General features: G+C 38.4%; 1 protein-coding gene across 1 annotated transcript; it reads left to right on the forward strand.

The window, feature by feature from the left end:
* Positions 1 to 1,241: 1,241 nt before the first annotated feature.
* LOC111915038 (uncharacterized) lies at positions 1,242 to 12,081 on the forward strand. Its single transcript, XM_023910744.1, has 3 exons — positions 1,242 to 1,550; positions 1,630 to 1,824; positions 11,662 to 12,081. Exons 1-3 carry the CDS (start codon positions 1,242 to 1,244, stop codon positions 12,079 to 12,081), a joined length of 924 nt encoding a protein of 307 aa, XP_023766512.1.
* Positions 12,082 to 13,522: the final 1,441 nt, after the last annotated feature.

Below are 13,522 nucleotides of genomic sequence, written 5' to 3' on the forward strand. Positions count from 1 at the left end.
CTGCCAGCAGACCTGGCATCAAGTTTGTCGTCTGTCAATGTGCCCTCTATCAGGCTAATCCTAAACTTTCCCATTTATCTGCTGTTAAAAGAAATTTTAGGTATCTTAAAGTTAGCCCTAAATTGGGTCTTTGGTATCCTAAAAATTCCGATTTCGATTCATATGCGTTTGCTGACAGAAATTATGGAGGGTGTGATCTTGACTGGAAATCTACATCGGGTGGATGTCAATTTTTAGGGGACCGATTGGTGTCATGGCAATGCAAGAAATAGCAAACGGTGTTGACCTCAACAACTGAGGCTGGATATGTTATTGTCTCAGCTTTCTGCTCTCAGGTTATCTAGATTCAACATCAATTGCTAGATTACGGTTTGAATTTTCTTGACACTTCCATTTTTTTGTGATAATGATGTGGCCATTCAAATTGCTAAAAATTCGGTTCAACATTCCAAAACCAAGCACATTGACATTAAAATTCATTTTATTCGAGACTGTTATGAGCGTAAACACATTCATTTAGAACAAATTCACATTGATAACAACGTGACAATTTTTTTTTACCGAACCCTTCAGTAAAGCTCGTTTCAATGTGCTTGTGGGCTTTCTAAAAATGATTCGTTTCAAAGATTAAGTTTTTACTCTTATTTTATTTTTATTTCTATTTATTTAATAATAATAATAATAATAATAATAATAATAATAATAATAATAATAATAATAATAATAATAATAATAATACAAAATATGTTTTCTTCCGTAAGTATTTTTGGGATGTGATATGAAACTTAGTGTTAAAGGGCAATCTGAAATTCATATAATGCACAAAGTTTGATGATGCTCTTGCATTTCCAATCGAGTGTCATATTAATCAAGTGAAGGAAGTTCTTGAGAAAATTTGCTATGAAAGAACCTACCCTCCTACCCTCAAGAAGCCGTTGCCACCTTACTGGAGGTTTTTGGCACATTACTTTGTAAGCTGCATTTCTGGAAAGAAGAGTTGACTTGATGAGTTTAGTCAGACTGCAACCTCAGCCATTCTTGCATTAACAATGGATTAGGATTATAATTTTTCTAAGTATGTTTTTGGAGAAATGAAAAGGAATCTCTAGGGGAAGAAAAATGATCAATTCTTAATGTATCCTAGGTTTCTTCAAATGATCCTCAATGAAAAATATTCCTAAATTGAGAGGGCATTTGACACTTTGGATGTGAAAGCCTTGGGTCCCAACACCTTTGGACTCATGAAGCAATCCAGAAGATCTACCAAATTTGTTTTTCAAGGATTATCAGAATTGGTTAAATTTGGGAAGTTTGTAGAGACAGAAGGTGTTCAAGCTTCTAATACTCAAATTGTAATAGTAGTTGAAGAACATGTAGCTCTAGCAAGATCAAATCTCAGTTCTTCGTTTGAGGTTGTTGATGATTCTGATGATGATGATACTAATGATGATGTTGATGATTCTGATGACGATGGTACTAATGATGATGTTGATAATCATGATGATGATGATAGTGATAGTGATGATGATGGAATGGATTTTCTTATGTATGTACCACTGAAGTAGCCGATCAGTAAGGATGTGGATACTCCTATTGAGACAAAAAAAGGATGTTAATATTTTTAAGCAGTCAAACGACCTCACACCCGAACAGATAGATGTTCTCATTGCTCAACTACAGTCAACTGTAAGGAAGCCTCCCCAAGCAGTTCCTGTTATTTCTGATTCTCCATCTGAGAGTGATAAAATTGATTCAAACGCCTCCTTAGCGCCAACAAAGCGAAGACATAAAGATCCAAGTCTGGGAGTGCTTTCTACTGAGCCGGTACATGTCACACCCCGAAAACCAAAGGCGGAAACGTTCCCGGGGTTGACTCCATGTTGTGTATCAAATCCAATGTACATAGTAATCACAGTAAACAACCATTACATTACATATATATGAAGTTTTACATTTGGTTCAAAAGCAAATTATACAAAGTTATACATATATCATATGAACAAAAGAGACGAGTCTTCGGAGCACTCCATCTTCACCAAAAGATATCGCCGGGTACCTGTCTAACTTGGACCTGAGAATACAAGCAGTTTGAAAATCAGCATAAAGCTGGTGAGTTCATAAGCGGTTATGTTTTGTGAAAATGTTTCGGTTTCCTTTAGATTTCTGAAAAGATTTGATATCCAAGAAAATCCCATATTTTCTTTTGTAAAGTAGTTAAGTTATCTTTCGTTACAGTTCTGTTACAGATATAAGTTAACCCCAGGAAAATCCCATATTTTCCGAATTGTAAGATTGGTCAATTAACACATAGTATAGTTTAATGTACAAAACTATAATTTAGACGAACTGTAGATAGAAAGTATTTTGAAAACCTTGGGACTAGCATCCCGAACCAGTTATAAGATAATTCGGTAATGACCATGGGATCACTATCCCGAAAGTAGATATAAGATAGCTTGTTAAACCATGGGATCACTATCCCAAAACTAGATATAAGATAACTTGATAAACCATGGGATCACTATCCCGAAACTAGATATATAATAGTTTGATAAAATCATGGGATTATCATCCCGTATAAGATTTAGTTTTAAAACCATGGGATTTCCATCCCGAACGAGATATAGGCACAAGATCATGGGATTATCATCCCGAACGAGATATAGACATAAAACCATGGGATTACCATCCCGAACGAGATATAGATACAAAACCATGGGATTACCATCCCGAACGAGATATAGATTCTAAACAAACCCTAACTGTGAATAAGTTTATATTAATACGTATTGTGAGTCGGGTAACCGTGCCGATATGACAACGAGACCTCCTTGACGTTAGTCAGACGTCGAATGATATCCAGAATTTGTCACCCCAGGCGTGCCCGCCTAACTGTAGCTAGCAGTTAAGGTGTGGGATTGTCAGTCCCGAATAGATCTATTCACAAATTCCTCGCTCTCCCTCCAGGAGACTCTGGTTACACTTCCGGAGAGGATTTACTTGATCATCCATAAAGGGTAGTGACTATCTCACAAGCTAGTATTAACTATTCACAGGGTTCCAATACGATACCCAAACATAAAAAGATTTCAAGACATGATACAGTGAAAATAGATATATACAATGAAACTATCTGGCAAAACATTCGAATGATACGGAGATAAACTGAATCAGACATAGTTTATCTAATAACTTAATACAGATATCAGTAAGTGATATAAAGAGAGACATAGAACCCCAAATTATTCCCATAATAATTTGATTAGTTTGATTATTTTCTTAACTAAAATCCATTTAGTTGTAATTGATAAATCATTCCTTATGCTCAACATAATACATAAGGAGTAAAAGAGTTTATATATTTGCCAGATATTATTTGAAACACATAAATGTTATGATTTGAAAACAGTTTTGGTTTGCTTGTATTCCCCCCTGAAAACAGTTAAAAACAGTGAAAAAGGCGTAGGGGTATGAACTCACCGGACGAGAAGTATGACGTTTTGGATGCTAAGAGTTGATCCGGGGCTTGTAAATACTCGAGTTTCCTAATTATAATGTAAAGATACACATTTGTATCTATTTAGGACTTAGATTGATTGTTGGATAGGGACAATTGCTTCTAGTCGCGAAAACACTCCGATACGAGTGTTTGGAGGGACCCGGGTGGCGTTTAAGGATGTGAAATAACACTAGGGACTTGGGACTTGAGTTTACTCCCCATGAGTAAACTTTTAAATGAGTTTACAACCACAAAACACACACATACATGAGTTTACGGCCGTAAACTCATGTGGGTGTGGTTTTGGGTGTTTAAATGGCTTAATTGGCTTACATGGACATGGGAAATGTTTCTAGGTTTTGTTCTAAATGCTTGGAATGGATTAAAATCACCAAATTGATTAATTTATGGGAGTTTACGGCCTAGCATAGGCTCCTGGCCGTAAACTCCTTAATCCTTATGAAAATGATGCTAAATGTTGTTAAAACCAATCACATGTGATTCTAAAAATTCCCACAAACCTAGAAATGAGTTTATATGGGACATATGAGGGATTTATGGAGTTGACGGCCCATGAAACCCCCTTCATGGCCGTAAACTCTAATTTGACAAGCTACAATGTGTTTCAAGGTCTAAAACTTGCATAGAATGGCTTCTAAAATTCATCTAAAGGCTGTAGGGGTGTTTAGTTTGCATTCTAACACCAAAAATTTTGGAGTTTACGGCCCAAGAACAGGTCTTGGCCGTAAACTCTTAGAAATCCCATAAAAGATGTGTTTAAGACCCTTAAAGTATTTTTGGTTGGTCCCTTGATTTATTCCAAGGCTTTTGGTGGTGTTGGATGGCTTTCTAACACCTTAGAATTGGATTTATGTCAAGTTTTGGGGAGTTTACGGCCCAAGCATATGCCTTGGCCGTAAACTCATCTAAATCCCTCAAAATTCATGTTTCAAGTGTCCAAATGCTAAAACCAAGGTCCTATAATTCATATCTAAGCCATAGAGGTGATTTGGAAGGGTTTAAGGGCATGAAAAACCCCATTTACATGAGTTTACGGCCTAAGCTTATGCCTTGGCCGTAAAATCCTTCAAATTACTCAAAATCAAAGTTTTAAATGTTCTAAGTCCATATCTTGAAGTCCCTTAACCATATCTAAAGTCCAAACAGGTCTAGGAAGGAGTTTAAGGGCTAAAAACCCTTCAAAATGATGTTTACGGCCTAGGCAGCCTCCTGGGACGTAAACTCACATATGATGGCCTATTTCATGATTAAATGTCAATTTTGAAAGCCAAATATGTTATAGATTAAGGTTAGGAAGGTACCTTAAGGATTTGAGGCCTTAAAATTGAGTTTTGGACACTTAATCTTTGGATTTAGGAGAGAGGTTAGAGAGAGAGTAGAGAGAGAAGGAAAAAGCTTCAAATGAGTGCTTAAACATGTTTATATAGTTCCTAAAACTTGGACACGGTGGAATTCTACCCGATACCGGCCTTAAACGATGCTTTGGGTCACACCCGATTGAGTTTCCGTCACTCGACGAGGATATTTCTAAAACTTATGAAGTAATTGTTTTGGGCTAAATTCATGAGTTCCTAAATGATTTGGACCCTCATTGAATGATAATAAACGTATAATTTTAGTTAATTAATCCGAAAACGATATCGGGACATTTCGATTTCCGACGAATTATACGGGTAGAATGGGTTTTCGGCGATGAACAACTTCGGGTTGTTACATTATCCCCCCGTTAGAGGGAATTTCGTCCCGAAATTCAAAGAATAAGATACAGTTCATGGATTGGAATGAAACACGAATGGATTTGTTGCTTCGGATCTTCACTTTCTCGAGTGGAATCAGGTCTCTACTGGGCGTTCCAACAAATTCTCATTATCGGGACATGTCTTGGTTTCGTACTTTGACTCTCTCTCAATCTACGATATCAATCTGCTTTCTCGTGGAAGTTCCAACCCTGAACGACTTCGGTTTCCTCAAAGGAATCACTAGGGTTTTGTTGGGCAGAAGTTTCTAAGGATTCGAGACGTGATGGTCTAGATAGATATTACCAAGCTCTAAGGGCATCCGAAACCTGAAGGTTGCTGAATCGATCTCTACGAAGATTTCGAAGGGTCTGATGTGAGACTAAACTGGATGCATCGAAAGAAACTCCCGGGAATCCTTCGGGATAGACATTTAGAGGAAGGAGCTGCTAACTTCCCGTTTCTCAATAATCACAGAAACGAGGGATGCGTGTAATTTATATTGGGAAAACTTTTGAGTTCTAAGGTATAGAATGATATGAAAGTTTGAAGCCGAAGATCACGAGAACAGGGTCGAGGAAAAATCTAGACGAGCGACTCTTTCGAAAGTAAGGATAACAATATGAATGAGACTCGGTCATTTCTGGTTAAACATGGCATCAAAGTATTTTCATGAAAAGTTTCCCCCTTTATAAATCGAATGGAATAGAATAATCCTCCGGACCGAGGATTCAGTCTATAGGTACGAAGTTAGTGTTCTCTATCTCACTAGTTAGTCGTCTCGACGGTACACATTTCGATTACATACAAAGAATTGAGTTTAGAAAACGTTCGAATAGATAGATAACAGGTTTCCCTTTTTGTACCAAAATCGAAAAGAGTTGCAGGTATAAGAATTATCAAAGAGAGATATACCTGCGGCAGCAGAGGGATTTGTGGTTGTAGCTGTCTTGGGATAATTCCTTTTGAAGTGCCCAGCTTCACCACAATTGTAACATGCCGGACTGATTCCCGTTCCGGATGATTGGTTCGTTGGCTTGGCTGGTTTTCTGCAGGTTCGCGCAAAATGGCCCTTATTGCCACAGTTGTTGCAGATCCTTTCACAACATGGACCAGGAATGTGGTGGTGGTAGTTACACTTACTACACCAAGGGAGGGTACCAGTGTATCCACTGGCAGGAGTTTGGGCTGTGGAACCGACAGCTGAAACAGCAACAGGGCAGTAGCAGCATGGACTGCTACCGTTTGCTGTTTCTTAGAAGACCCTTGCGTACTCTGGGCCTTCCGCTTGTTCCAAGATTTCTTTTTACTTCCGCCTCCACTAGTGACTGGCTCGGGGGTAGTAGCTTCTTCATCAGAGTTGTCTTCGTGATCTATCAGGATTTTCGCAAGACACTTAGCACTGTCATATGTGTCTGCCTTCGCAGCCAAGACATTCCCCTTTGTTGGCTGAGTCAAACCCCAGATGAACCTCTCTATCTTTTTACTTTCCGGGGTAACCATTCCCGGACATAGTAACGCCAAATCGTCGAATCTTGAGGTATAAGCAGCTATGTCAGAACCCTTCATCTTAAGGTTCCAAAGTTCGTGTTCTAGTTTCTGAAGTTCGCCCCGAGGGCAATACTCTGTGAGAAGAAGCTCCTTCATAGCTTCCCAACCCATAGCATTGGCTACAGGTAAAGTTAAGGATTTGACTCGGCCATTCCACCAAGTCAGGGCTTTGTCTAGGAAAGTGCAGGCAGCAAACTTGACTCTATCAGACTCCGAACAGCTGCATATTTCAAAGATTGATTCGATCTTCTCGAACCATCGGGTTAAGGCAATGACACCCCATGTGCCATCGAAGAATGTCGGTTTTGCGTTCATGAAGTCTTTATAGGAACCCCCTTTTTGGTGTCCCTGACTTTCTTCTGGGTTTTGGGGTTGGGGACCACCTCCTGAATTACCGGAGTTCATTTGCGACATGGCTGCTACCATTGCAGCAGTCAGAACTGTTTGAAGTGATGCAAGATCAAGTTGAAGAGGAGGTGGTGGCGGAGGAGGATTGTTGTTGTTCTTTGAGCTGGGTCTCTTTCTTGGAGGCATCTTGATCTAAAAAGATCAGGAAAGAGAGGATCATAAGTCCTCTGAATTGAATCAAGAGATATGGGACAGGAGATATCTCATCAAGGCAAATATAGCATCATACAAAGCGATAAAGCAGAAAGGAGTTATCAAGATAGAACATTTTATCGCTAGAGGAATGATCAAGGAATAACGCGTATACGAGAACTTCTACAAAGGATCGGCTCGAGAAATACTCCCATAGTATTTCATGGTTCACTGCAGCGACGATTCGTTGTTCGGGATATTGGGTAAGTTTTAGGTATGCCGCATGCCACAGTCACTCCCAAGCACATGTTGGCCGTGTCTCGAATGAATATAGTTGGCCAGGCTATATTGACCCTAGACACGACTACATAACTGCCCAGGTTTAACCGCAGTGTACAACACCCGTTTACTTATGTTTTGTTCTACTTGTAGTTACGGATATCGATGGCTCGACATACTTAAATACTTTTGAAAATACTTATATTTTGTAGTATACTTTTAGTTCAGAGCACTTAGGCCCCTTAATGTTTATAGTTTTATACCATGTAAGGTTTGGTATACTCTGTTCACTATAAACAAGGGCTCTGATACAAATCTGTCACACCCCGAAAACCAAAGGCGGAAACGTTCCCGGGGTTGACTCCATGTTGTGTATCAAATCCAATGTACATAGTAATCACAGTAAACAACCATTACATTACATATATATGAAGTTTTACATTTGGTTCAAAAGCAAATTATACAAAGTTATACATATATCATATGAACAAAAGAGACGAGTCTTCAGAGCACTCCATCTTCACCAAAAGATATCGCCGGGTACCTGTCTAACTTGGACCTGAGAATACAAGCAGTTTGAAAATCAGCATAAAGCTGGTGAGTTCATAAGCGGTTATGTTTTGTGAAAATGTTTCGGTTTCCTTTAGATTTCTGAAAAGATTTGATATCCAAGAAAATCCCATATTTTCTTTTGTAAAGTAGTTAAGTTATCTTTCGTTACAGTTCTGTTACAGATATAAGTTAACCCCAGGAAAATCCCATATTTTCCTAATTGTAAGATTGGTCAATTAACACATAGTATAGTTTAATGTACAAAACTATAATTTAGACGAACTGTAGATAGAAAGTATTTTGAAAACCTTGGGACTAGCATCCCGAACCAGTTATAAGATAATTCGGTAATGACCATGGGATCACTATCCCGAAAGTAGATATAAGATAGCTTGTTAAACCATGGGATCACTATCCCGAAACTAGATATAAGATAGCTTGATAAACCATGGGATCACTATCCCGAAACTAGATATATAATAGTTTGATAAAATCATGGGATTATCATCCCGTATAAGATTTAGTTTTAAAACCATGGGATTTCCATCCCGAACGAGATATAGGCACAAGATCATGGGATTATCATCCCGAACGAGATATAGACATAAAACCATGGGATTACCATCCCGAACGAGATATAGATACAAAACCATGGGATTACCATCCCGAACGAGATATAGATTCTAAACAAACCCTAACTGTGAATAAGTTTATATTAATACGTATTGTGAGTCGGGTAACCATGCCGATATGACAACGAGACCTCCTTGACGTTAGTCAGACGTCGAATGATATCCAGAATTTGTCACCCCAGGCGTGCCCGCCTAACTGTAGCTAGCAGTTAAGGTGTGGGATTGTCAGTCCCGAATAGATCTATTCACAAATTCCTCGCTCTCCCTCCAGGAGACTCTGGTTACACTTCCGGAGAGGATTTACTTGATCATCCATAAAGGGTAGTGACTATCTCACAAGCTAGTATTAACTATTCACAGGGTTCCAATACGATACCCAAACATAAAAAGATTTCAAGACATGATACAGTGAAAATAGATATATACAATGAAACTATCTGGCAAAACATTCGAATGATACAGAGATAAACTGAATCAGACATAGTTTATCTAATAACTTAATACAGATATCAGTAAGTGATATAAAGAGAGACATAGAACCCCAAATTATTCCCATAATAATTTGATTAGTTTGATTATTTTCTTAACTAAAATCCATTTAGTTGTAATTGATAAATCATTCCTTATGCTCAACATAATACATAAGGAGTAAAAGAGTTTATATATTTGCCAGATATTATTTGAAACACATAAATGTTATGATTTGAAAACAGTTTTGGTTTGCTTGTATTCCCCCCCCCCCCCCCCCCCCCCGTGAAAACAGTTAAAAACAGTGAAAAAGGCGTAGGGGTATGAACTCACCGGACAAGAAGTATGACGTTTTGGATGCTAAGAGTTGATCCGGGGCTTGTAAATACTCGAGGTTCCTAATTATAATGTAAAGATACACATTTGTATCTAATTAGGACTTAGATTGATTGTTGGATAGGGACAATTGCTTCTAGTCGCGAAAACACTCCGATACGAGTGTTTGGAGGGACCCGGGTGGCGTTTAAGGATGTGAAATAACACTAGGGACTTGGGACTTGAGTTTACTCCCCATGAGTAAACTTTTAAATGAGTTTACAACCACAAAACACACACATACATGAGTTTACGGCCGTAAACTCATGTGGGTGTGGTTTTGGGTGTTTAAATGGCTTAATTGGCTTACATGGACATGGGAAATGTTTCTAGGTTTTGTTCTAAATGCTTGGAATGGATTAAAATCACCAAATTGATTAATTTATGGGAGTTTACGGCCTAGCATAGGCTCCTAGCCGTAAACTCCTTAATCCTTATGAAAATGATGCTAAATGTTGTTAAAACCAATCACATGTGATTCTAAAAATTCCCACAAACCTAGCAATGAGTTTATATGGGACATATGAGGGATTTATGGAGTTTACGGCCCATGAAACCCCCTTCATGGCCGTAAACTCTAATATGACAAGCTACAATGTGTTTCAAGGTCTAAAACTTGCATAGAATGGCTTCTAAAATTCATCTAAAGGCTGTAGGGGTGTTTAGTTTGCATTCTAACACCAAAAATTTTGGAGTTTACGGCCCAAGAACAGGTCTTGGCCGTAAACTCTTAGAAATCCCATAAAAGATGTGTTTAAGGCCCTTAAAGTATTTTTGGTTGGTCCCTTGATTTATTCCAAGGCTTTTGGTGGTGTTGGATGGCTTTCTAACACCTTAGAATTGGATTTATGTCAAGTTTTGGGGAGTTTATGGCCCAAGCATATGCCTTGGCCGTAAACTCATCTAAATCCCTCAAAATTCATGTTTCAAGTGTCCAAATGCTAAAACCAAGGTCCTATAATTCATATCTAAGCCATAGAGGTGATTTGGAAGGGTTTAAGGGCATGAAAAACCCCATTTACATGAGTTTACGGCCTAAGCTTATGCCTTGACCGTAAACTCCTTCAAATTACTCAAAATCAAAGTTTTAAATGTTCTAAGTCCATATCTTGAAGTCCCTTAACCATATCTAAAGTCCAAACAGGTCTAGGAAGGAGTTTAAGGGCTAAAAACCCTTCAAAATGATGTTTACGGCCTAGGCAGCCTCCTGGGCCGTAAACTCACATATGATGGCCTATTTCATGATTAAATGTCAAGTTTGAAAGCCAAATATGTTATAGATTAAGGTTAGGAAGGTACCTTAAGGATTTGAGGCCTTAAACTTGAGTTTTGGACACTTAATCTTTGGATTTAGGAGAGAGGTTAGAGAGAGAGTAGAGAGAGAAGGAAAAAGCTTCAAATGAGTGCTTAAACATGTTTATATAGTTCCTAAAACTTGGACACGGTGGAATTCTACCCGATACCGGCCTTAAACGATGCTTTGGGTCGCACCCGATTGAGTTTCCGTCACTCGACGAGGATATTTCTAAAACTTATGAAGTAATTGTTTTGGGCTAAATTCATGAGTTCCTAAATGATTTGGACCCTCATTGAATGATAATAAACGTATAATTTTAGTTAATTAAGCCCAAAAACGATATCGGGACATTTCGATTTCCGACGAATTATACGGGTAGAATGGGTTTTCGGCGATGAACAACTTCGGGTTGTTACAGTACAACAACGCTCTCCAATTGCTGAGCCCACTCAAGTTGCTCATGATGCTCAAAGTCCGATTATTGAGCCCACTCACATTATTCAAGATGTTCAAAGCCTAATCATTGAAACGGCCGTTGTTCAATAAGATATTCAAATTCATATGGTTAATGAGGAAACATTTGCTTCGGGAAGTTCTTCTGCCCCACCTCCTCCAGAGCACGATGATGCATCTGTGAAGTTAGCCAAGTTACTTGATTTTTAAGATTCCATTTCTCAGTCCAAGGAAAAATGAATATCTATTGGCTCCAAGCAAGGAGGTGATGAAGACTCCCATCAAACCGTCTCTGAGCTTAAACAAGAGATTATGCTTGTGAAGCGGGAGTATATTAAGAAGGATTTTCTGATTGGTAGTCTGGATGTGAGAGTTTCTACCCTTGAACATGAGAACTCTGTTAAAGATGCAAAGATTTATGAACTTCAAGCGAATCTTGGTGGTATAACTGCTTTATTCTTTGACCTGAATCAGTGCTTACATCAGAAGTTTGGTGAGGATTTTCAACCTTTAAGCGTTGAAGGCGAAAAGATTTCTGTATGTAGCTCTGATCCAGTCAATCCACCCTCTCAAGATGTGAGTGAAAGAGTTGTTAGACTTGCTCCGGACGCGAATCTTGGCATTATCTTCTGGTACTTCTTCTTCTTAAGAAAGAAGAGAGAAACAAGCTCGAATTGAGCAGTTAAAAGGGAAGATGTTGGTGATCAAACATTCAGATCAAAATGCTCCAAGAGATCACCCTGAAATGTTTTTAAGGGAAATTGGAAAGAAATTTACTTAACAATATGGAGATCGCTCTGGCATTTTGATGTGGGGATATGATGCTGACAAGAAAATGTGGGTCGTGAAGCGAAAGAGCAGTCGAATTGAGTATTACTAGAATCCAACTGACTTTATGTCCTGGACAAAAGTTGATCTTGCTGAACTTATTCATGCTCCTTTCAACAATCCAACCAATGACTCTGTGGCCTATGATTTTAAGAGGTTTCTTGAGGATCGATCTAAAAAGAAATTTGAAGGCATGAAGACTGCTTCATCGTTCACGAAGAAGGCTAAGGATGTTATTGATCCTCACACAAATAAAACCATGGTGAATGTTATGTGGCCTCCTACAAAGCAAGCTAACAGATTCCGCTTCCTAGACGTTTACCAGAAGACACCTTGGACTCAATGCAATTTTGGGTTTATGATGAGTCTCCCACGTCGGCGGTGATCAAGTTGAAAAAGAGCCAGTATCGCATTGTCGATCCCAAGGATTTGTTTAAGTTTGGAGTACGTGATATTCGTACTTTAACACATTTTCAACTCATTGTAGAAAATGAGTTGTTTGAAGCTGCTGGCAAAGCTTTCACTGGAATGGTTGCCACTATAATTGAACGGAAGTTGTGGGCTGGGGCGTTCGATCAGTCTGATGTTCATCTTGTATATAAGTTGTAATAGCAACCAACAATAAACCAAGGGGGAGATTGTTGGTTCATATTTTTGTGGTTTATGTTGGGCTTATAATGTTCTTAATCTTGGGCTTAGAGTCTTATTATGTTAATGGGCATGTATGTGTTTATGGTTAGATGAACCGTAAACACATAGTGTTTACGGTCATAATGGGTTGGGCTTTTGGGTATTGTACTCAGTATATATAGAATTGTATTCAGCCATTTAGAGTTTAATTATTCCTCATTGTTTTGGTTCGAGGCTGCTTCTACTATTCTCATGTACCAGACGATTTATTATCAACAGAATCATGTGCATTGGAAGTTATTTCATGGTCTTGCATCACTATTTGGTTTACATTCTGCATTCACTAAATAGTTTGATTGATATTGTTTAAGATCTATTGTTTTGGGACTTATAGTTTAGCAAGAAGCTCTCTCATTTCTTCTATTTCATAATTTTTTTTTTCTGGAATGTAAGATACATCTGTTTTACCATTTCTATTGGGAACCGCCTTTGCAAAATATCCTAATCCATAAAGTCTTCTTTTTTTTCATGACCACCAACAACATCATAAAATAGCTTGTCCTCCTCAAATTCATCACCTTCAGCTTCCAACTCTTCCCGTTTTTCTGTATAGGCCGCCTACAAAATAAAAATAATATAAGTGAAAAGATATCAAAGTTAT

Source organism: Lactuca sativa, chromosome 9 (genome assembly GCF_002870075.4).
Source record: "Lactuca sativa cultivar Salinas chromosome 9, Lsat_Salinas_v11, whole genome shotgun sequence".
Classification (NCBI taxonomy): Eukaryota; Viridiplantae; Streptophyta; class Magnoliopsida; order Asterales; family Asteraceae; genus Lactuca; species Lactuca sativa.

What these genes read in the sequence shown, in the direction of transcription:
- LOC111915038 (XM_023910744.1), top strand. Translation starts at nt 1,242, where the DNA reads ATGAAGCAATCCAGAAGATCTACCAAATTTGTTTTTCAAGGATTATCA. An exon ending in GAATGGATTTTCTTATGTAT is followed by an intron (nt 1,551 to 1,629) that starts GTACCACTGAAG and finishes ATTTTTAAGCAG; the next exon opens with TCAAACGACCTCACACCCGA. An exon ending in GAGTGCTTTCTACTGAGCCG is followed by an intron (nt 1,825 to 11,661) that starts GTACATGTCACA and finishes ATTGGCTCCAAG; the next exon opens with CAAGGAGGTGATGAAGACTC.